The sequence below is a fragment of the Carassius gibelio genome, chromosome B5 (genome assembly GCF_023724105.1).
Source record: "Carassius gibelio isolate Cgi1373 ecotype wild population from Czech Republic chromosome B5, carGib1.2-hapl.c, whole genome shotgun sequence".
Classification (NCBI taxonomy): Eukaryota; Metazoa; Chordata; class Actinopteri; order Cypriniformes; family Cyprinidae; genus Carassius; species Carassius gibelio.
The window spans coordinates 35,077,561-35,100,623 of NC_068400.1; the positions used below are offsets into that span (position 1 = coordinate 35,077,561).

Sequence of the window (23,063 nt, forward strand, 5' to 3'; positions counted from 1 at the left end):
TATATATATATATATATATATATATATATATATATGTGTGTGTGTGTGTGTGTGTGTGTGTGTGTGTGTGTGTGTGTGTGTGTGTGTGTGTGTGTGTGTGTGTGTGTGTGTGTGTGTGTGATAGGTCAGATCTGATTGCAACCAGCAGAGGTCACTCTTGTAATATGTCTTAAATTGTCATTAGGATAAAATCTTTACATAACCTTAAACTGTACTCTACTGTATGAAGGCATCTTCTGTGTGTCATAAATTCGAAATGGTCCAATATGTCAAATAAATGATTAAACAAAAATTTTGAAAGAGACTTTTATTATGTCATTATTAATGCAGATAAAATTACCCACATAAATCAAGACTGTAAAAAGATTCTTACCTGATTAAACTTCATATTAATTAAAAGGATAATCACACAGATGGACACAACATGACATTAAAGTTATTAGAAATCAGCTTCACAATATTAAAAACTTATTTAAATATTTCTTATAATTATTTGCAACTTTTTTATTTTTTGCAAATTTGTAAAAGAAAAAAAATTATATAAACACTAAAATATTACTTTATATTATAGATTAAAACCTTCAGTTTAAACAAAACTGTAACTGTAATCAGCTTCACATTGTACAGGCTTTCAATTAAAAACAAAAAACAAAAATATATTTTAAACTCATTTTTAAAAAGCTGGTAGAAATGCCCACATATCCCCCATTTATAACTGACAAATAGTAATAGCAGACTCATACCACACCCAGAAGCCAGGATATACTGGCTCACTGAAAGAGGCTTTAAACTGATGAATAAGTGACATAGACTCAGACACGGTGTAGAACGAAAGAGTGCCTCCTGCGCAGTCCAGAAACACCCCGATACGGGAAGAGTAGGGTGCGTTAATCTCAACCTGGTCTTTGTTGTGTCGAGCTGAGTAGCTGGAGTCAGAGCAGAAGAGACTCCAGGACTTGCGGTTGTAGCCAATACGAGCTGAGTCTCCGTAACCTGTTCTCTTGATGCCTTTAAAAGCCACACCAATGGAGGCTCCCTCTCCGCTCCACTCCACCTCCCAGTAGTAGGCACCTCCTGAAAGCGGCTCTTTGCACAAGACCTGGGGCAGGCAGTCAAATCTCTGGTTGCTGTCATTGTAAGACTGAGGGTCTTTCTTTAGTGTTGCTTTCCTATTGTTTCTGGAGAGGTAGAGCTGTTTATATGCTGTGTTGGGGTCCAGAGTTAGCTGGCAGGCATCTTGAAAATAAACAAGATAGACAAGAGCTGATTAGGATTGGTGAATTAAAGCTTGTACTTGAATGTGTGAAGACAAACAGGGAGGTGAAGGTATGAAGACAATGAATCTCTGCCCACTTTGCATGCAAGTATCTTGATCCATGTACATATATCCTGCTTTTGGTGCTTTAAAAGCTTCTTTTTTTTTCTTTGAGGCCTCATAAAGTAAGTCCCACAATTGATTTTGTATGCATTAAAATGCCAATTTGCATGGGTCAAGTTAAGACACATAAAACCACACTTTTTATATGTATATTATTAATTGAAAAAATATAAAATTAATAATTAAAGGTCACATCAATCATGTTAAGCAATGTCTACAGATCAACCATGCCACAATTGTAGTGTTTAAGTTTTATTAAAAGAAACAAAAATAATGCATATGAAAAGACGGACATTATTGCATATTTATTTTAGGATTTCCTATAGGATTCCTGATCTGGGTACAGTTTTGCTATGGTCTCCAAATATGAACAGACTGGAGCAAATCTACAGTGGCCAAGAGAGCTCAATGCGCTGCAACTTTACAAAACACTTTAAATAGAAAAAGCACCATCAAATCAATAAAGCATCTTCATCAAGGTGACAGTGTTGTCAAATTGATGAAGCTGTTTTCTTAACTTGCAGGTGTTTTTTCTATTTGCAGCGAGTTGAGCTCACTCGACCACTGTATAAATCTGATCCTAGGTCAGAATTCCTGATGTAAGGTGCAGCATGCATGTGGATAAATCACCTGCTTGAGTCTGCACATTGGCTCTCAGAGCTGGTTGGACTTTTGGAGGTGCTTTCTGCCAGAGGTGCGTGAACGTCTCTCATCTAGAGGGCCGAGAGTGTCGATACACATTTAAGACACTCTCTATATTATTCTATATTCTATCAAACAACCTATCTTAACATAATTATTAGTTGACTCACACTACCATTCAGAAGTTTCAGGTACGCAAGATGTTTTTGAATGAAGTCACTTAAGCTGTAAAAACAGCAATACTGTGATATATTATTACAAATGAACATTTTCCACTTTAAAAAATATATATTTTATAATTTAACTTATTCCTGATGACAAAGCTGAATTATTTGCAGCTATTACTCCATTCTTCAGTGTCACATGATCCTTCGTAGATCATACTAATATGCTGATTTGGTGCTCAAGAAATATTTATTATAATTAGAAAGTTGTATTATTGTTATTATTAGGTTGATAACTTTGTGGAAACCATGATCCATTTTTTTCTGGATTAAGAGAATGTAAAAAAAAAACAGCATTTTTTTAAAAATGGAAAATACATTTCCTTTACTGTTACTTTTGATCTCTTGAATAAAAACATTTATTTCTAAATAATAATAATAATAATAATAATATCTCTTTGACACCAAAATGTTGAACAGTAGCATATGTAGAGTGTTTTTGTCCTCTAGAAGATTACACTGCTCTCAGAAGAGAAGACGAAATGTTTTTGGATGGCAGTTATCATGATTTTCCCATACACCCACTCACTAAGCAGTCTACGATCATTCTTACAATATGCTTGGACACAAACTCAGTATGTAAGGATTGATGTTAGACTACTTTCACTAAAGTTTTACAGGATGAATGTCAGCATGCTTTCTGAGGACTTTCTGCAAGCTTCCAAAACAAATAAAAATTGATATACTATTTGAATGAATCATCAGCAGAGGTGAGAATTCTGCTGACCTTGAACTCTATGTCCTGTGCATGTTTTCTCTACAACAACGCCCTCTGGTCTTGGGCAAAAAGGAAATTCTTGTATGAAAACAAACTTACACTGGAGGAACTCGTCCCTTGTCCGGGGAGTGTTGCTGGGACTCTTGTACATGTCAATTTCATCAGCTAGAAACACAATAAAGAGAGGTTTTAAGCATGCAATGATGTTAAACTTTAATCTGATCTTTCATAACAAACAGATTATGTTTCTGACAAAAAAAAGGAAGGACCATTAGGTACTTTCTGGATAGTACTTTAGGTACTTTCACATTAGAGGTGAGAATATATACACCACTGTTCAAAAGTTTTATTTTTTATTTTTAGAAATGATACTTCTATTAAGCAAGGATGCTGTAACAAAAATGACAGCAAAGGCTTTCTACTCATTTAAGAATACATATAAAAATATACCTCACAGTTACCACAAAAATATTCAGCAGCACAACTGTTTTCAAGATTAAAAGTAAATGTTTCTTTAGCAGTAAATCAGCATGTTAGGATAATTTCTAAAGGATCATGTACTGAAGACTTAAGTAATGGCTGCTGAAAAATCACATTTGTCATCACAGGATGAAATTTATAGAACAACATTATTTTAAATAATAATTCAGAATTCTGAAAGGTAGCATAACTTCTGATTGGTGGTGTATGTTTAACTGAAGGCCAAAATAAAACATCCCCAATGTGTGTGCTGTTCATAGAAGAGATCAGCTCATAAATATGTATTTTAATGTGAGGTCATTCTTAAGATCGTTGCTTAGCAACAGGCCAACAATTCCTTGGAGCTTGCTTTGACAAATACCATTCCAAAATTCCAGCTATTTTGAACAAAGCAAACAGCAGGGCAGCTAGAGGTTCCTATTTTCATTAACTTACACTTCGCAGACCTTTTCTTCTTACGGTCCTCTAGCTGGCAGAATGGCATTTTGTTCACTGGAAGAGAATTGAGAGTTATGAAGGAAGTCAGTTTACTGGTTAAGAAGAACCACGATAAACACAAGAGAGTGTGATATATTTCCACATTCTAACGGAACAAAAATGGCATTTCAAAATGGGTATGAGGCTAATAAATACAAGAGTGTATCTGTCATACTGGACCATACCTGTCTTTGCCACCTTGACCAGCTCTTCATTGCTGAACTCATTTAGATGTTGTTTCATCTCAGAGACGGTTTTGGTAACAGCGCCAAAGGAGAAGTAAGGGTTCACAGTAACAGAGGGCAGCTCCTCGGCATCAGTCTGGGCAATCAGCATATGGTAACTCTGCGATAAAATACAGAACAATCTTAGTCTAATTGTTTTAATGATAGATTGCTCTGCATGCTTATTTTTTCACATGCTAATGGCTCTAGTAGTAAAAAAATATTTTGCATGTTTTTTCATCACCTGTGAAATAGTAGAAAAATCAACAATACATCCTGTGTTGAGGGCCACTAAAATCTACCCACATGTTTATTTCAACACTGCTGGTGCAGAGTGGGTGTGTATTTTGTGCAGCAGACTGTTTCTCAGTCACCTGGATGAAATGAATGTGGTCCTCAGTGCGAGAGAGTTGTGTCAGCTCATTGTCTCTTCTCTTCAGGTCAGTAATTTCTTGGCCCAGACGCTCCATGTGGCCTTCAGCAGTGTTAAGTGCAGCCTTCTTATTGGTCGAGATGAGTTTGGTCATTTCCTGTTGCATTCTTTCAATGGAATGAAGCATGTCACCAAACAGCTTTTCACTCTCCTGCAAAGCCCGTTGTGCTGAACTCTGAAAGAGCAATTGTAATCATTATTCTATTTTTAACTCTGCTTCATTTTCTTTCTTGGAAATGCAGAACTTATATTTTATACACACATCGATTCAGAAAACATTCCCGCTTCGTTCCAAGTAAGAATTGGTCAGACCAGAGCATATGTCAATGCAACATATTCTTGCCTACCGGAGAATTAATGTTGATCTTGTATTATTTTCTCATTTAATTTACTATTTTCTTTTATTGTTAATGTATTGTTTTATTATTACATTACATATTTACCATCCAGACATACCTTGAGTGCATCCACAGCTTGTTTTAATTCTTCCATTTGCTTCACTCTATCATGAATCTTTTCCTGGATCTCAGCTTGGGTGGCGCCCAACCGTTGCTTTGAACAATAAAAAAGAACAAATTCATGACAAAGGAAATGTTATAAGTACAGCATCCTTCCACACCGCAACCACTTATACATGATGACAAATACTATAGCTTAGATTTCTCATTTCCTTTTGGGTGGAGAGCACTCACTGGCCATGTTTGTTTTAGAGGGGTTGGCTACTTTTATACTCAATCTAGCATATTCAGCATACAGAGAATGTCATTTTTTGCATGAATAGGTGCACTATTGCATAGAGGAGGTGAAAGGTTGTTTTTTTATGCTGGTCATTATCACCATTTAATCTGTTGCCATAACAGATTCACCAGTGTAATATTTCCATTGGTAAAAATATGATCACAACTGCACTTTTTGTAGTCTTACCTGCATTTCCGCCCTTTCCTGTTCAGCGGACACCATGTCGTGGCCCTTGTGCTCTTTCACCGTACACAACACGCAGATACACATCTGGTCCGTCCGGCAATAAAGCTCCAGACCTTTCTGGTGCTGTGGGCAGATCTGACGATCAAGGTGTCCGATCTCATCGACCAACTTGTGTCGTTTGAAGGTGGATGATTCGTAATGGGGCTTCAAGTGCTTCTCGCAGTAGGAAGCAAGACACATCAGACAAGACTTGACAGCTTTGAGCTTCTTCCCGATGCAGATGTCACATCCCACGTCCTGGGGTCCCGCATAGTTGTAGTCAGGGGCCGGAGGGTCCGGTGGGAGAGAGTCAGAGTTTCTGAGGGATGAAGATGAATGGCGTGAGGACTGAAGGCGGCGTGGATTGGGCCTCTTATTGTAGGCGACCCTGCACTGGGGACACAGGTACTGTCCAGTGTTGTCTGCATGATCCCAGTAGGTCTTGATACAGACAGAGCAGAAAATGTGACCGCATGGGATGGAAACAGGGTCCCTGAGATCTTCCTTGCAGAGGTAACAGAGGTCCTGGTCAAGCGACATGGTTAGATCCCAAAAGATCTGACAAAAGGAAACGCGCCTTCGTGTGCGAGACAGGAAAAGTGAGTCTAAAGTGCCACCACAGAATGTTATATAGAGTAAACAGGGAGGGAGGCTAAACTGGTTATGCAGAAACCAGTAAATGAAAGGGGAGTGGCTGAGGCACAGGTGAGGACAGCGAAAAAAATGAAACATGTATCATCAGATGTCAATGGAAATGATAACAGGGAAGAAGAGAAGCATGAGTAATATGTAGGGCATAAAGTTGTTTTGAGAGTTGCGGGACTCTAGAAAAAGCACTCTTCAATTCAATTCAAGTTTATCTGTATAGCCCTTTTTAGGATACAAATCATTACAAAGCAACTTTACAGAAAATTACATTTCTACAATATTTAGTAGTAGCTTTTAAATGGTGACTGTCAGTTTGTGTGCATATGACATGATTTTTCAGAAAAATCCATACAAGACGTAGTTAACCAGATTATGAACATTATTAAGAGCAATTATTATATGATGCAATCACACTTCTAGCAATATTTGTTAGTTCTGTTTGATTCAGGGTTAGCATCATCTGAGGTCCTCTGAGGGGTCAGCATCATCTCTTCTCAGGTGTTCTGGATCCAGACTGGAGCTTGTGTAAATGATAGTTACATTCCGTGGGAAAACAGAGAAACAAATAGAGACATAATTAGCATAGGTGCTGTTCCAAACAGAGATGCGTTTTTAATCTAGATTTAAACAGAAAGAGTGTGTCTGAACCCTGAACATTTTCAAGAAGGCTATTCCAGAATTTGGGAGCCAAATGTGAAAAAGCTCTTCCTCCTTTAGTGGACTTTGCTATCTTAGGAACTACCAAAAGCTCAGCGTTTTGAAACCTTAGGGAGCGTGATGGATTGTTACGTGGTATAAAGCTAGTTAGGTACGCAGGAGCTAAACCATTTAGGGCCTTATAGGTAAGCAATGATAATTTGTAACTGATACAGAACTTAATAGGTAGCCAATGCAGAGACTGTAAAATTGGGGTAATTTGGTCATATTTTCTTGACCTGGTAAGGACTCCTCAAGGGTAACCGCTGAAGTTTGGACTACCTGTAGCTTGTTAATAGAAGATGCAGGACAACCACCTAGAAGTGCATTACAATAGTCAAATCTAGAGGTCATGAATGCATGAACTAGCTTTTCTGCATCAGTAACAGATAACATGTTTCGTAGCTTGGCAATGTTTCTAAGATGGAAGAATGCAGTTTATGTAACATGAGAAATATGGTTTTCAAAAGACAAGTTGCTGTCTGATATAACACCCAGATTTTTGACTGTAGAAGAAGTAACAGTACATCCATCTAGTTGTAAATTGTAATCTACAAGATTCTGTGAACTGTTTTTTGGTTCAATAATTAATATCTCTGTCTTATCCGAATTTAATAGGAGAAAATTATTGGTCATACAATCTTTTACATTTTTAACACACTCTGTTAGCTTAGATAATTTAGAGGTATGATCTGGTCTCGTTGAGATGTATCATCAGCATAACAGTGGAAACTATTTTCTAATAATATTACCAAGGGGCAACATGTATATTGAAAATAGAAGGGGACCTAGGACGGATCCTTGTGGCACTCCATATTTTACCGGTGATAAATTAGATGACTCCCCATTTAAATAAACAAAATGGCAGCACTCAGACAGGTAGGATCTAAACCATCTTATAGTCTGCCCTTGAATACCTGTATAGTTTTGTAACCTATCTATGAGTATTTCATGATCTATGGTGTCGAACGCAGCACTAAGATCAAGTAAAACTAGCAATGAGATGCAGCCTTGATCTGATGCAAGAAGCAGGTCATTTGTAATTTTAACAAATGCAGTTTCTGTGCTATGGTGGGGCCTGAAACCTGGGGCCTATTAAATTCTTCATACAGATCATTTTTTGCAGGAAGGAACTCAATTGAGCAGACACAACTTTTTCAAAAATTTTAGACATAAATTGAAGATTTGAAATAGGCCTATAATTTGCCAGTTCACTAGGATCTAGTTTTGGTTTCTTAATAAGAGGCTTAATAACCACCAGGTTAAATTGTTTTGGGACGTGAACTAAAGATAACGACAAGTTAATAATATTGAGAAGCAATTCTTCGGCTAAAGGTAACAACTCTTTCAGTAATTTAGTAGGTACAGGATCTAATAAATATGTTGTTGGTTTAGATACAGTGAAAAGTTTATTTAGTCTTTTTCATTTTGTCCAGTTCATGTGTATTTTTGGGTACAAATGGCAGTTGAGATAAATCAGGCAGGTTTTTTGCGAATCTGTCTTTGGTGGCTGGAACAATAGTTCTGCCCAGATGGTAATGCTGAGCCATATATTTAATATCAGTGATACACAGCATGCACGATACAAGGAAATGGTCTGTAACATCATCACTTTGAGGTACGATATGTATATCAGTAAGATCGATTCCATGTGATTTAATTAAATTAAGAGTAGACTCATTTAGACCAATATAATAATTTTGTTTTAGCCAGGTTTCAGTCAAGCAGAGTATATCAAAACTATTATCTGTGATCATTTCATTTACAATAACTGCTTTGGGTGTGAGTGATCTAATATTTCTGAGCCCAAACTTTAAGATTGTTTTTGTTCGTTTACTTTACATTTTTCTGGTTTAATCACATTAAGATTTTCTCTAGATCCTACATTAAATTTATATTTTGACCTCACTATTCGGGGAACAGACACAGTCTTAATAGATTGTACAGCACAAGTACTTCTATCATTTGAGCGTGTAGAACAAAATTCATCATAATAGTTATTTGAGAATTGGCTTACTAGTCATATCGAGCGAAGTGTCCTGGAGATGTTGTCAGAGAGAAGCTCCACTCCGACTCTGCTGGGGTGCAGGCCATCAGCGCGAAACAGCCTAGGACGCTCCCAGAAAAGATTCCAAATAACAGTTTCTGTTCTTTACACCATGACAACAACCATTCATTTAAAGCAACAAGTCTACTGAACCTTTCATGTCCTTGGCGATATGTGGGCAGTGGTCCTGGCACGATGAACGTCGCTGCATCATTTGCACATGCATTTCTTTTATCTTTAATAAAAAGGCTTGTCTTATGACTACTATGCCTGGTGGCAAGCCATGATCTCATTGTTAGAGTGTTTCTGAATGGTGCTAGGGGCTCCATGCTTGGGTATAGTGCTCCTCTGCGTAGGAGCTACCATGATGGATGAGTGCTTAGAGACTATTGACCTTTGGCACACGCCATCAAAACTGGAGTGCAATTTATTTGGAGGGAGGATGAGTGTACTTTGTATGTTTTCCTCCTTGAAAGACTTTTGAGTTATAAGAAAGTATGTTTTATAGTAGGAGCCTTTTATCCTCCAAATATCTGAATTGTGCGTCTAAGTACTGTAGGTGAGAGTGAGATGATTGGAGCATGAAGAGAGCTGTTAAATTGTCGGTTTGACCACAGACATTGCTATCATACATGACCAAATTCAACTGAAGTGAGTCTCTCTATACAGACATAAAGAGACAAATACAATTTTAAAAAGAAAAACAAAAATATATTACAATAATTTGCTTTGCAATTGATCAGGTTAAGACTGGTTAAACCACTGAACTCATACCATCTAATTTACAACAAATTATCTACAAAAGAATTTCACAAAATGTTTTATTTTCTGTGTTTTCTTATGACACTGAAAAAGTGAAAAAACATGCACAAACACACTTTCTGTTATATTATTTTAATTGCTAGCCTATGTTGTTGTATGTTATTTTTTAAATAAAACCTGAACACAACACTGGGTGAAGTTGAGGGTGATGGTGGATATACTAAAAATAACTCTAAACAAGAAATTTGAATAACAAAATAAGTGCCTGTAGAACATGTTACTTTCCCGTACAGGGACGGTTGTATCAGTAGATTAAAACAAACTAAATTTGTATATTATATGAAACTTTGAGACAGAATTGCAATGAAAAAATGTTGGGACCAAAAATAACAGTGTACAGCTATAAACACACATTCTCACTGAGTTACAGATTCACATCTAGCCATTCTGGCAGTGAAAGCCAACTACCATTTCAAATGTTTTTGATAGTTTACAGCAGAAAAAAAGCTCACAAAATTGAGCACATTTTAATATTTACAGCAGCAACTTTAAATGAAACAGCAGCTGCTGCATCTTCCAACAATGCCAGACCCATTTTCCTAAGAAAAGGCGTTTATTCCTGTTACTCAAAGACGATGGAAATAAGTGTTTGTTTTAGATTAGCCTCTCTCATCTCTCTGGAGCATACATCCTCTGTACGGCACAGTCCACAAAGCTCCAGGAATCTCTGTTGCAAAACAGGAAGTGGAAGTGAGTTTGCAGTGGCTCACATTCAGTGTGGTGAAAAGCTAATTAGAACATATACTGGGACTGCAAATCCACCCCCATATTCCTCAACAAATCTGAGTCATCCCTTTTATTTGACCAAAGCCGATTGTTTTTTAACAATTATTTTACTCTAACTTCCATTTTATGTGTTGTTTTTGTTTGGAAATTGTACTTAATTGGATAGTATCCAAAATCAAGTAATCAAATGGACATTTATTGTATTCCCATCTCAAACTAACACTCAAGATTATTCTTACTTAAGATGGATGTCAGCTTGTTAGTTTCAACAGCGTGAGTAAAAATGTTGGCAGGAATGCACCCAGACGTGATAAGGGAGATAACAGCAAGTCAAGATAGGCCTGCAAAGGTGAAAGTTTCCACTGTTGGAGAGAATTTCCAGACTTCAGCAGGACATTTGGCCTGTCAGTGCATGAGAGTCTGCAGCCAATCTAATGATGTGTCTGACTCTGGATCATCTGTGTCAGTGGCCATATTGTGGTGTTAAGTCATAGTTCTAAAGGTGCCAACAAAACCCTAAATGGTTAGTCTAGTGTAGCCAGACATTCAGACTGATGGCTGAAGATCTGGAATTCATGGCAGCTTTTTTAATTGGAATTCATTAGCCAAGGCCCGCCCATGATGCCATTTGACAGACATGTCAAACAACCAATCACAGTTCATTTCGTTCAGCGTCACGTTTCAGGGTGTGGAAATGTCGCCACAATAACAGACCAGTGTGTAAAACTCTCTGACGTATTTGAAAGATTCTGTCGCGAACTTTAAATATTTCACATACTTTTGAATCTCTAGTGTTTAAGTGATCCTGATAAACGCTCGTCATCACTGTTGTAAACACTATGGCTTTCATTCTCTCATGAGGGGGTTTGGCGCCACAGCTGTTATGTTTCCGGGTGGAGCATTAAAGAACGCTACACACACGTCTCCCAGAAATCCTGTAGAATTCAACCAATCCAGTGACTTCGACAATCCTGAAGTGTTTCCACGTTTGTGTGCCATATGCATCAGATGATTATCCAGTGGTCAGTGGGTATGACGTTTGAGGTTGAGACTACTAAATGGTATGTAGTGTGGTCAGTGTTTACTGTACTGCATGCAGAGTATTTATGATCTGGTCTTTCCTGATCTTTCTATCAGAAACTTCCTGTCATGCCACAGTGACACATTTGTAAGGAAACGTGCAGATGTAAGTGTATCGCAATAATAGAGTGACTGACTGACGATTTATCTTTTGTCTCTCATTTGTTGATAAAGAGTTGTACGTTCAGCCTACTCAGACTATTTCGCAAAACTTTTGTACATTAGCATAGTGATAAGAATTTTACAGTAAGCAAAAGAAGAAAAGCAATATTTCGGCTTTAGACATTATTTTAGTTATCGTGTGCTAATAATATACATTCACTTATCCAGACATTCCTTCAGAGTCAAGTAAAGACAAATTCATAAGTGTCAGCAGTGAGCTGACTTAATCTAAATTAATATTGCTTTTAATGCATTTAAACGGTATTGAAGCTCCCTGCATGCTTTCCTTTGAGTGCTGGTCTTCCTTTGTGCTCTTTGAGAATTTCGTTCTGCACAGCCTGTTTAATTTTATTTGGCAATAGGCCAGGTGAATAGCCAAATAACCCCCCCACACACACACAAACATAGACTTCACTCTGCCTTTCAGCCACCAAGACTCACAAAGGTGACCATTGTTCATAGGGAGCGTTTGTAAATGCCTTGTTTCCACGCAATCCATCCACTGACCAATCAGAGGGACAGAGGCAACCCCTTGGTTTTTACAATAACAACATGCACCTATAAACACTCACTCTCTGGACTTACTCTGTCACCCTCCAATGGCCACATACCCCTTAATCAGGTAGTTTAATGAGACTTGTCCTCCGACCCTTAATATACACAAGGAAACATGAAACCTCTGGAAGGCTTAGTCAAGTATGCAGCTCCTCCAATTGGAAAAAGCTCCCTTGTGAACCAGTGTGAACTCAGCCGGGTCAACATGAGGGTGTGGAGAACAATAAAGGTTGTGTTAAAGGAACTGATTTATTTTGTACGGTTTACAACATTTCCTCTCTAAGAACTATGAAGACCATGAGAAGAATATGAGGGCCGACAGTCCATGAATAGGCCTGTTTCTTCATTTTAAAATCATTACTTCATGCTGCAGCTGGAGAAAACGGCAGAAACTTAAATCAGATCTGCAATAAGGGGCCTAAACTAGCATGACAGCTTTTTGAGTTAATGAGTAATCACAGCCTATACATTGCAGTGTAACTTTATCTATTCAACTCTGGGAAAAAGGGGAAGATAAACTAGTTCATCAGAGAGCAGACCATTTAAGGAGAGAGGTGAAACTATTTATGAAGTGATGCAAGATTTGTGCCTGGGTCTGATGGCAGGACTTGTAACCAATGAACATGTAATAGGTGTTGGTTTCTTTCAGTGTGATGTCATCTGGGCTCTGGGTGGACAATGGCTAAAGCAGAAATACACAAAAAATGTCAATAATTACAATTAAATCTGCCACATTTCATGGGTTTTCCTTTCAACCACAAGTTTGGTTTCTCCCACAAAACCCAAAACACTTCCAGGAAAAACAGTCAGAAAAAGCTTCACAGTCACAGAAGGAACCTCTCTGGCATGAGCTAATACGTTGCTGGTTGCATAACATCAGTACTGCAGGTGAGTCTGCAGGTGGTGACAGAAGTCACATTGCATATCACATCCTACGAAAACTTAGCTGAAGTTCACTCATGCCCTGCCCTCTACAGATTCACTGGATATTTAGTAGAAAAATAGGTGAAACTAACTCTGAGACTCTTAATGTATACAGCACTTGAGACCAAGGTGTAAATCATTAGGTGGTGTTGGGTGGGGGTCTACCATCTTCAATCAAACCCTCCTAAAGGAAAACAAAGACAATTTTACAGATATGTTTAAAAACTTCTGACAAAATGTTCAGTATCCCTAAAATGGGTTTTAATATGTGTAAAAGTTTAAAGATACCGTTTGTCAAAAATAGAAGAAAAAAAAAACATACAAGTCAAAGGTCACCAAAACTGTTATTGGTTACCAACATTCTTCAAAATGTCTACTGTTTTGTTCCACAGAACACAGAAGTCTGTCCGGTTTGGAACAACATAAGTGTGAGTCAATGATGACAGAATTTTCATTTTTGGGTTAATTATCCTTTTAAGTCATTAAAGTTTTATATTCATTTTAATTGCAGTTAATTACATAACTTTTAATTTTATGTCTTCATATTTAATGTCTTGGAACTCTTTGTATTGCTTCTGGGACATACAAGTGTGCTTGTATTGTTAGTGACAATTAACAATGCAAATAAATCTAGTAGTATGACAAGACAATGCCAAAGCAATAACGGTGTACAAACTATATTCAGAAAATTTGAAATTTGTAAATTCTACACGTTTGAAATAAAAATACTGTTCTTTCTTTTTTTTTCTGCCGCACCCATCGAAAAACAAACTGATGACATATTTTTCAAGTCTGCAGCACCCAATCCAGTTCAACTGGCCTTAGTTCATACATTCAGATCAACTCACCCCACAGTAACTGTTACTATTGTTTGTTTAGTGCGGTGAGTGGAGTACCACATGCCCTTGTATGGTAAAAAAGGCAGTTTCAATGCAATACATTTTACAGTAAGAACTTAATATGTCATATAATATACACCAAATAGATGTGCTACAGAAGGAAATGTCAGGGAAAATAGTAATATCAAAATAATCATTAGTTAACTAAACTTAGCTGAAGTAAGCATTGAACCCAATAATATTTAAAGAATAAAAGCAAGAGAGTAAGCAAGCATGAAAAAACTGTTTTAAAGTAACTGATGCAAATGTCCTTCAGCTAATGGATAAGCAGTTTATGTGTGTGAAACAGAGCTTTTCATGTTAAGTTTCATCCTGGATGGCCCTGCTCATTCATTCTCAACTGTACCTTTTTTATTTAATGTCTTTCACTCCACTCCTGGCCCCTCCCTCACCCTCTCCCTCTCTCTCTCTCTCTCTCTCAAGACTCCTGGCTCAACCTGTTTATCAGAGCTGGGTAGTGCTCTAACCTCTCTCTCTCTGTCTGTCTCCCTCCCTTCCTGTCTCTCGCCAACACACTCCCTCAGTACAAAGAGGAGGGTTTTGCTTCCTTTAATTAATAACCTGTGGAATTCAGAAAACCAAAGCTGTCTGTAGTAAAACACCAGCCAGGCAGCGTTTTACTCCTTTTCTCTATTGGAAACATTTCAGACGCTTGGTTTTTGAATAAGGTGAGAAAATATGACTGAGCAAATGTCTCCAGACTACTTCAGCTGCCCTCTATGTACGGAGCTCCTGAGGGACCCCGTGGCGATCCCGTGCGGTCACAGCTTCTGCATGGACTGTATCAGTGGCTACTGGAACGAGGCTGATTACACTGGCATCTACATCTGTCCCCAGTGTCGGATCACGTTCACCCAAAGACCTGTGCTGAGGCCGAATGCCACTCTAACCAAAGTTGCAGAGAAGATCAAGAAGACCGGTTTGAACTTAACACCTCCAACGAATGGAAGCTATGCTGGCCCTAGCGATGTTCCTTGTGACTTCTGCGCTGGAGAAAAGCTCAAGGCTGTCAAGTCCTGCCTCAACTGCCTTGCCTCTTACTGCGAAAAGCACCTGAAGCCACACTATGAGTCTGCCACCTTCAAGAGGCACAAACTGGTGGATGAGCTGGGTAACCTGGACCGTAAAATCTGCCCTCAGCACCAGAAGAGCCTGGAGTTGTTCTGTCGTACCGACCAGATGTGTATTTGCGCTCTCTGTACTGTCAGCGAGCATAAGGGTCACGACATAGTTTCAGCCGAAGCAGAAAGGGGTGAAAAACAGGTAAGATAAATGCAATGCTTGAGTTAACTTTACTAGGAGTGGCTGTGGGGTTACAAGTTGAATTTGTTTATGAATATGATTATATTACTTAACAAGAAATGTATAAGAGAGGTTTTCTTCAAAATAAGCTGCCAAGAAGCCATGAAGATACACTGTATAACCGGTTCTGTGTTATCACAAACACGCTGGTCCAGATCATTACATAAAAACTGATGAGGAAATATGGAAAAGTAAGGGAGGAGATGATGATTAAACAGATAGAAAGGTTGTGAGGTTAGTGAAACTTTCATCCAGATATAGTTTTCCATTACAACTGCCAGACTATAGGAGTCACAAAAAGGGTGTGTTCCCTTACAATGGACAACTCAGAGGTTACTTGATTTAATCACTGTCCTGAACTGGCCACTTTTGTGAGAGAAAATAAAAATGTTATGAGCAACAGGAGATGAGAAACAGGGCATGTCTGGATTCTGGTGTAGGGAGAGGCAAGGAATGTGAACTTAAGAAAATCAGGAGGGAGCTTACGGACCATCCTCAACCTCCCCCAGTGCTACGAGTGAGAAAACTAGCACACTGCTTTTTGTACCTTGACCCAAAGTCATAATAAAACTCAGCAGATGAGTATAGCTGAAAGAAATGTTGACAATCACCTCTTCAAACTTCACATGAAAAATGGCTTGAGTCACTGTATGAAACAACTATCAGGACAGTAATAACAAGCATCTCACCAAAACTATTTATAGATACTGGCCAGATGTTTATCCATCAATACCCTGGAGCTCTGAATAGAAGGAAGACCTTCAAAGATTTAAGATTTCAAAGCTTTTCCTTCAATTCATCACTACTGAACAAGCTTAAAGGGGTCATCAGATGGCCATTTGATATAAGTTGATATGATACTTTAGGGTCTTAATTAAAAGTCTATGACATACTTTGGTTAACATTTTTTAATGATAGTGTGAAAAACACCTTTTTACCCTGTTAAAATGAGCTCTGTTTTTAGCAGCCATTCTAGTCCATGTTGCTCTAAATGCTAATGAGCTCTGCTGACCCCACCCCTCTCTTCTTTTGGGTGACGAGCAGTACTGTTTACTTTAGCCACAAAATTCGCTTACTAGCACATATTAGGAAAGGCGATTTCTAAAGATTCATTAAAAAAAAACACGTAATACTCAGTTCTTAGGTAGATGAAGTTCGATCATGAGCGATTCGCGTGAACAAAGACGCGGGGTCGAAGGAAAGATGGCCTTGTCAATCAACTATCGTGGGAGCGGCCTGTGAAGAACTACGTCATTCTGACAGGAACCTCTGATTTGAGAAAGGGGATTTTAAAATAGGGATTTTAAAAAAAAAAACAGTGGGTGGATTTTTATCATAATAGGATCCATGTTTAAACACACTTCCAACACACATTTATGTTCAAACAACAACAAAAATGAATTTTGCCTCCGATGACCCCTTTAATAACAGGGAGCACAGCAGTTTATGTGTTTATGTATTGTTTTGACTGAACTGTCACGGTTGCTGTTTAGATACAGTAATTATATCTGTAATCTAATACTTATCGCAGGCACTAATTGCAAATGGTTTGTTTGTTCGGTTAAATGTAGGGAATCCCAGATTTAAACCCTCATGTCCAATGGCACAAACTACACACACACACATTTTTATTCACCCCCTCCCCAGATTCTCCACATTCCTTCAAGCTTATCTTGAAGAATGGTTCTGTGAGCTTTGCAAGGGGTTGCTCTGAAGCCCCCCTTCTCTAACCCTAAAGAATTGAGCGTGTGCACCTTGAAATGTCTCTCTGGTGAACAGACCCAGCTAGTTTTCATTCCTGGCATGATTAACATTCCCCTCTCTTTTCAAAGATAAAGGCATCCATGTGAATCAGGTTCTTCAATTTCTAGGTAAAAGCATAACATAGAATTAACATACAAGAAGATCTGTGACAAGAGAGGAAGTGTTATATAGCTGTACATCCACTGAATTATCAAAGTTAGCAATCAGTAACAAAAAATGTTTAAATTCTAAATGAATCTGTCAATAGAGACTAAGGTATGTTTTATTATTTCATGGACAGAAACTTCTTGGAGTGTCCCAGGCAGAGATCAAACAAAAATGCCAGCAGAGGACCAAAGAACTGGAGGAACTGAAGACAGCGGTGGATTCTCTCAAAGTATGTTTTAGATTCAACTGTAATTTGTAACAGTTAATTTTATCACCACTGCTCATATTTAAGTCACACCAAAATATATTAGACCAAATAAGAACAACCGAATACACTGCTTTATCTGGGCAAAGGTGAAATGGCACAAGAACTTTTATCAGTCAGTGTGCAAATGTTTCAATCTGGGAACGCAAACAGTCCTTGAAAGTAGCCATAATTGCTCTTTTGTTCTTTAAGAGATAATCCAATGCTATTTGTCTAGATACATGCTGATATGTTTTTTTTGTTAACTGCAGCAGAGTTGTAAAGCTTATCCAGGAGTTATTCTTGCAAAAGTGAAGCACTAAAACGAAGAGACACTAACAGGTTCCTATTGAATGAATGTACAATGAACTGACACTCTAAAACTTGACTTATTTTTTACCGCAGAGCTCTGCACAAAGGGCAATGGCTGAAAGTAAGAAGATGTTTGATGAGATGATCAGCTCCATTGAGAGGATGAGGTCAGAGGTCACCAAACTGATCAACATCAATGAGAGGGCTGCCTTCAGTCAGGCGGAGGGGCTGATGGAGCGACTGGAGCAGGAGATAGATGAACTGAAGAAGAAAGAGACTGGACTTAAACAGCTTTACAGCACTGAGGATCACATCCACTTCTTACAGGTACTTTAGGACAGGAGTTTTTGAGATAGAATCTGTGAGTGTGAACCCCAGGTGGACTAAGACGATTCAAGGGGGTCTGTAAACAAATTGGAAATTAAAAAAAATGGGACCTTATATACTATATTATACATTAGGAAGGGGGTCCCACACAAGGCATCAAAAATGATTTTTTAACTTTTTGGCATCAAAAAACAAACAAAAACTGCTGTAAGATTCTCCTTATCACATGAAAGTTTAAAATACATTTAGATTCACAGAGTTACCCTTTATTAACTGAGGCTTGCAATATTATACTTTACATTTTATGCATTGAGATTTCTCTCTTTTTAAACAGAACTTCAATTATCTTTGCACTCCGACTGATGACGGCTGCATGCCCAGAGTGTCTTTGAACCCAGACTTCTCCTTCAGTGCAGCCAGGAAAGCTGTGGCTGAGATCAAAGAGCGGCTAGAGGAGCTGGGCAGAGACGAACTGCGAAAGATCTCCAAATCAGGTCAGAGCACACAACGCACCGTACATCAGATACAGGGCATAGTCGTCGGGGGAATTTGCCCTTGCTTGCTGTTCTGAACACACTGCCCTCTATTTTATATGAACTTGGGCAGTAAAGTGTACAGTTAGTTTCTCTCTAAAGAACCACATTGTGCACATTTGTTACAGTATATCAAAATGTACTGTATAATTTCTGGGCCAGCTGTAATATAATTTGAAGTCCTAATTGAATAACCAACAATTAAACAGATCAGTCTTTATCTCTGAGAAACATCAAGAATTTTAATACCGAGTGCACTTTACAGTACATTCTCAAGTTAGCAAGGAAGTCATGTGATTGCATGTAGAGTGTAAACGGGGCTTAGAGTTCCTCCACTTCATTTCTAATTCATTGAGCAAAGTTCAGATGATAAACAAAAGAGTTATTCTCATTGGATTTAGTTATATTAATATAATTTGAAACAACAGGATTTAGTGCCTTACTTAGATCTGCTGGAACAAATCTAGCATTTCTTGTTTAAAATATGTATTGTAAATAAAGATTTCCTGATGTGTGCTTTTTATAACAGTGAATGAAGTACCAGTATACACTGTGGAGAATCGTACCAAAGAGAAAACTACCAGAGGTAACACAAATTTACTTACACTGTATATTCATTTACACTGATCAAATGTGGATGTTGCAAATATAAGCTATACTGTATAAACGTAGTCAAAAAATGGCCATATGTAAAAAACATACAAGACAAAACTAACAACTGTTTAAAAGTTTGCGGTCTGTATAAGATTTCTCTTATAATCAACAAAGCTGCATTTCTTTAGTAATAGTAATATTGTAAAATATCATTAAAAAGTAAATGAATCTATTTGAATATATTTTAAAATGTACATTTAATTCCTTCCTGTGCTAAGTTAAAGAAGTTCATACAGTGGACAGTGCACCTCCTGCAGAACCCAGGAGCAGATCTGAATTTCTGAAATGTAAGTATCTAGAAATCCTGATATTTAAACACTCCAATATTGGTCATCGGTAGATTTTAAAAATATACTGGACATTTATTGCTCATGCTCATTTTCTCCATTTTTAGATTTAACACCTAAAATGAATCTTAAAAACACTTATAATTGAATTATATATTATCTTTATTTTTCTTTTTTGATGCCTTGTGATGCCTAAATTGACTGGCATTTATAACTTGACTGATCATAGTTGTCAGCTGTATTCATCAGCTTATTTGTATAAGAATTGAAAGGTATACAGGTATATAAAGATGTGTTAAAAGTAACTTTTACCTTTTGTGTTTCCAGACTACTGTCAGCTGAGACTAGACCCACACACGGCTCATAAGGAGCTGTACTTATCTGAAGGAAACAGAAAGGTGACTAGAACCAAAGACCCGCAGCCATACTCTGACAACCAAGATCGCTTTGATAGCTTTGCCCAGGTGCTGTGTCGTGAAGCTCTGTCAGGTGGCCGCTTCTACTGGGAAATTGATTGGAGTGGGGAATTCTCGATCGGAGTGGCCTATCGGGGCATAAACCGTAAGGGTAAAGGCTCCCTGTGCTTGCTAGGCTACAATGATAGGTCCTGGAGCCTCCTCTGCTCTGACACAGGGTACTCAGCCTGGCATAACAGGGTAGACAAGGCTGTAAGCGGCCCTCACTCTTCAAGAATAGGGGTCTTTCTGGACCACTCAGCAGGGGTGCTAGCCTTCTATAGTATTGGTGAGACCATGACACGTCTGTATCGTTTTGAGACGACATTTACTGAGCCCCTCTATCCTGGGTTTGGGGTAGGAACATCAGTCAAAATCTGCCAATTAAAATGAACACTACATGAAATGTATGCCAATGAAGAATCTGAAGTTAAGGGCAGACATTTTTGCTCTTTTTTTCTATGATTTTATATTTTTTATGCTCTTTTATGCTGAATGCCATTTGTCAGCTGTCGTCTCAGTTTTTACAGGTTCTGGAAGAATCAAATAACTTTTTAATAATGATTCTATGTCCAAACAATATAAATGTTCTAAAGGATAAAAAAAAAAATCCTATCAGTTAATATTATACGGAATAGTATCTCAACATGTATATCCAACAGACATCATAAAGCAACATTATTCATCAATGGCTTCTTCATATTTCAATAAACTTTTAAAGTTGTTATGCATACTGGTCTCTCATTAAATAAGTGTGATCAAATCTTTTAGTGAATATAGTCTTGTGTTTTTGCTGCTGAACAAAAAAAAAGTTAACACTATAACATTATGAAGAACAAAAATAAAAAATGCATTTTGTTGTTCTGTTGTTTGTAATGGGTGTTCCTATTACTGGATGCTCAAATCTTATTGGTAAGAAAGTGAGAAAGAAAATCTTATTACATATGACAAATATATCTCACGTTGTTGCCTACTGAGCTTACACGTAGAAATGGGGATTGAATTGGGTGCTCCGTTCCGGGACCCATGGTGGAGCAGGCAGTTCAGGGAGCCATGGTGGAGCAGGCAGAGCAGACAGTCCAGGAGGCACTCAGCAATCGGCCTGACCTATAAGTCCCTATAAGTACCCCCCCCCCCCCCACCCCCCCAGCCCAAAAAAATACTTGGGTAGAATATCTGCATCCGAGGCCCTCCATGGTCCTGACAACAGAGCAGGAGCCTTCTCCAGGCTGAAAATGGGAACAGGAGCCCTCCTAGGGCTGGCTGTGAAAGGTGGAACCCTCCTTGGGCCGGACATTGGAGTGTAATCAGTGGCTAGAGCAGACACTAGAGAGGGCTCAGGGGCAAGATGCAACACTGGAGCAGAATCAGGAGCTAGAGCAGACCCTGGAGAGAGCTCAGGGGTGAGAGTTGACACTGGAGCGGACTCAGGGGCAGGAGCCAAAACTGGAGCAGGCTCAAGGGCTGCAGCCAAAACTGGAGCGGGCTTAGGGGCTGGAGCTGACACTAGGTTAAACTCAGGGACTGGAGCTCTACCTGGGCTATACTCTGGGACATGAGCCCTCACTTGGAAACTTTGGGACTGGAGTCCCCTCTGGGCTAAACTGAGGAGCTACAGCCCATTCTGGACTAAATTTGGGGGCAGGGAGCCCTCACTGGGCTAAAATCAGGGACAGGAGCCCTCACTGGGCAAAACTCTGGGACTGGAGTCCTCTCTGGGCTAAACTCAGGAGCTGAAAGCCCTCCATGGGCCAGAAATCAGAGGGGCCGGCGTATTTGACAATGGAGTGGCCGGCGAGCTTAACAACAAAGACAGCAGAAAAAAACACTTTCAAAAAAGAAAACAATAACACAGGGAGAAGGGGCGCCGCTCCCTGTTTAGGTGCTGTCTTCTGTCACATTGTTGCCTACTGCATCGGAGGGAGGAGCGAAAGAGACTGTAGGAGAATTCACCATGAACAGTCTTTATTAACCAAATATGAACAAAGAACACATATGTAGGAACAGGGATCAACGTTCAGATAGCATGTAGGACTCAAGAAAACACCGGGCTTAAATGGGAAACCAAACAAGGAAATTAACAAGACATACATGGAATCAATTTCACACTCAGACATGAGGGAAGAACTAGGATGGGAAACACAGTCCATGAGCATGACACGATATTGGCAGGAAAAATAAGTCATTTATTTTGACAAGAAGTTTTTTATGTTGCTTAAATAAACATTCTGGGGTAAAAGTGTTTGTATGTAAACTGCAGGAGTTAAGCAGGCTTAATGCACCATACCATGAACAAATATGAACGAATTAAACACATGAAAGTTTATGAATGAAAAAGAAGAACTCGCTCAGAATGGTACGATTTCTGACACACTTTCTAAACCGTCACTTTTTTAATTTTTGTGTTAACTAGGGTGAAGTCAGCTAAAATGGGCTATCAGGTAAAATGGGCCAAATAAGGTTGTAGCGTCATATCTCTTAAAATTTTTATATTCATTCACAATAACTGATCTTCCATTGTTGCTTCAACACTTGTTGACATGTAACCACAATTTTGATTAGTCTGAGTTTCTTAAGGCAGGCAGGGCAGAGTGTTACATTAAGCTTGTCAGAGAAAATGTTATAGTCATATAGTTATAAATTGACATAGTCAATTTCATTCATCACCAATAATGGTACTGAAGCTATTATAAATATCCTTAACAACAAAGCAATGGTTAATGAACATTTTTTGACATGCTCTTTCAAATAAAAAAAGTTTTATTTAAAAAAATAATCTTCGGTTTATGTGAAAAACTGCATTTTAGGTAGAAATGTCTGGTTAAGCTAAAATGGGCTGCATACACATACTCATTTTTACACAGAAATTGAGACTGAGAAAAGGTTTATATGCCGAGATATGCACATAAAATCTAGTCTTAAAAAAATACAAACACCAGT

General features: G+C 38.4%; 2 protein-coding genes across 3 annotated transcripts; one reads left to right on the plus strand and one right to left on the minus strand.

Moving 5' to 3' along the window:
- Positions 1 to 292: 292 nt before the first annotated feature.
- On the minus strand, positions 293 to 6,174 carry ftr83 (finTRIM family, member 83). 2 transcript variants are annotated; one of them, XM_052555530.1, is made up of 8 exons: positions 5,501 to 6,174; positions 5,033 to 5,128; positions 4,518 to 4,751; positions 4,105 to 4,264; positions 3,878 to 3,934; positions 3,062 to 3,127; positions 2,009 to 2,091; positions 1,087 to 1,236 (listed from the first exon to the last, which is right to left on the minus strand). In XM_052555530.1, exons 1-7 carry the CDS (start codon positions 6,077 to 6,079, stop codon positions 2,033 to 2,035), a joined length of 1,251 nt encoding a protein of 416 aa, XP_052411490.1. In that variant the 5' UTR covers positions 6,080 to 6,174; the 3' UTR covers positions 1,087 to 1,236; positions 2,009 to 2,032. The 2 variants fall into 2 exon arrangements, with proteins under 2 accessions (XP_052411489.1, XP_052411490.1); XM_052555529.1 differs by lacking the exon at positions 2,009 to 2,091 and having other exon boundaries at positions 293 to 1,236; positions 5,501 to 6,170.
- An 8,396-nt stretch (positions 6,175 to 14,570) lies between these two features.
- ftr82 (finTRIM family, member 82) lies at positions 14,571 to 20,854 on the plus strand. Its single transcript, XM_052557750.1, has 7 exons — positions 14,571 to 15,361; positions 17,445 to 17,540; positions 17,961 to 18,194; positions 18,529 to 18,688; positions 19,257 to 19,313; positions 19,600 to 19,668; positions 19,996 to 20,854. Exons 1-7 carry the CDS (start codon positions 14,777 to 14,779, stop codon positions 20,514 to 20,516), a joined length of 1,722 nt encoding a protein of 573 aa, XP_052413710.1. The 5' UTR covers positions 14,571 to 14,776; the 3' UTR covers positions 20,517 to 20,854.
- The last annotated feature ends 2,209 nt before the right edge of the window (positions 20,855 to 23,063 follow it).

What these genes read in the sequence shown, in the direction of transcription:
- ftr83 (XM_052555529.1), bottom strand. Translation starts at nt 6,079, where the DNA reads ATGTCGCTTGACCAGGACCTCTGTTACCTCTGCAAGGAAGATCTCAGG. An exon ending in AAGCTGTGGATGCACTCAAG is followed by an intron (nt 4,752 to 5,032) that starts GTATGTCTGGAT and finishes TTGCTCTTTCAG; the next exon opens with AGTTCAGCACAACGGGCTTT. An exon ending in GAAGAAAAGGTCTGCGAAGT is followed by an intron (nt 3,128 to 3,877) that starts GTAAGTTAATGA and finishes TTGTGTTTCTAG; the next exon opens with CTGATGAAATTGACATGTAC.
- ftr82 (XM_052557750.1), top strand. Translation starts at nt 14,777, where the DNA reads ATGACTGAGCAAATGTCTCCAGACTACTTCAGCTGCCCTCTATGTACG. An exon ending in CAGAAAGGGGTGAAAAACAG is followed by an intron (nt 15,362 to 17,444) that starts GTAAGATAAATG and finishes TTTCATGGACAG; the next exon opens with AAACTTCTTGGAGTGTCCCA. An exon ending in CAGCGGTGGATTCTCTCAAA is followed by an intron (nt 17,541 to 17,960) that starts GTATGTTTTAGA and finishes TTTTTACCGCAG; the next exon opens with AGCTCTGCACAAAGGGCAAT.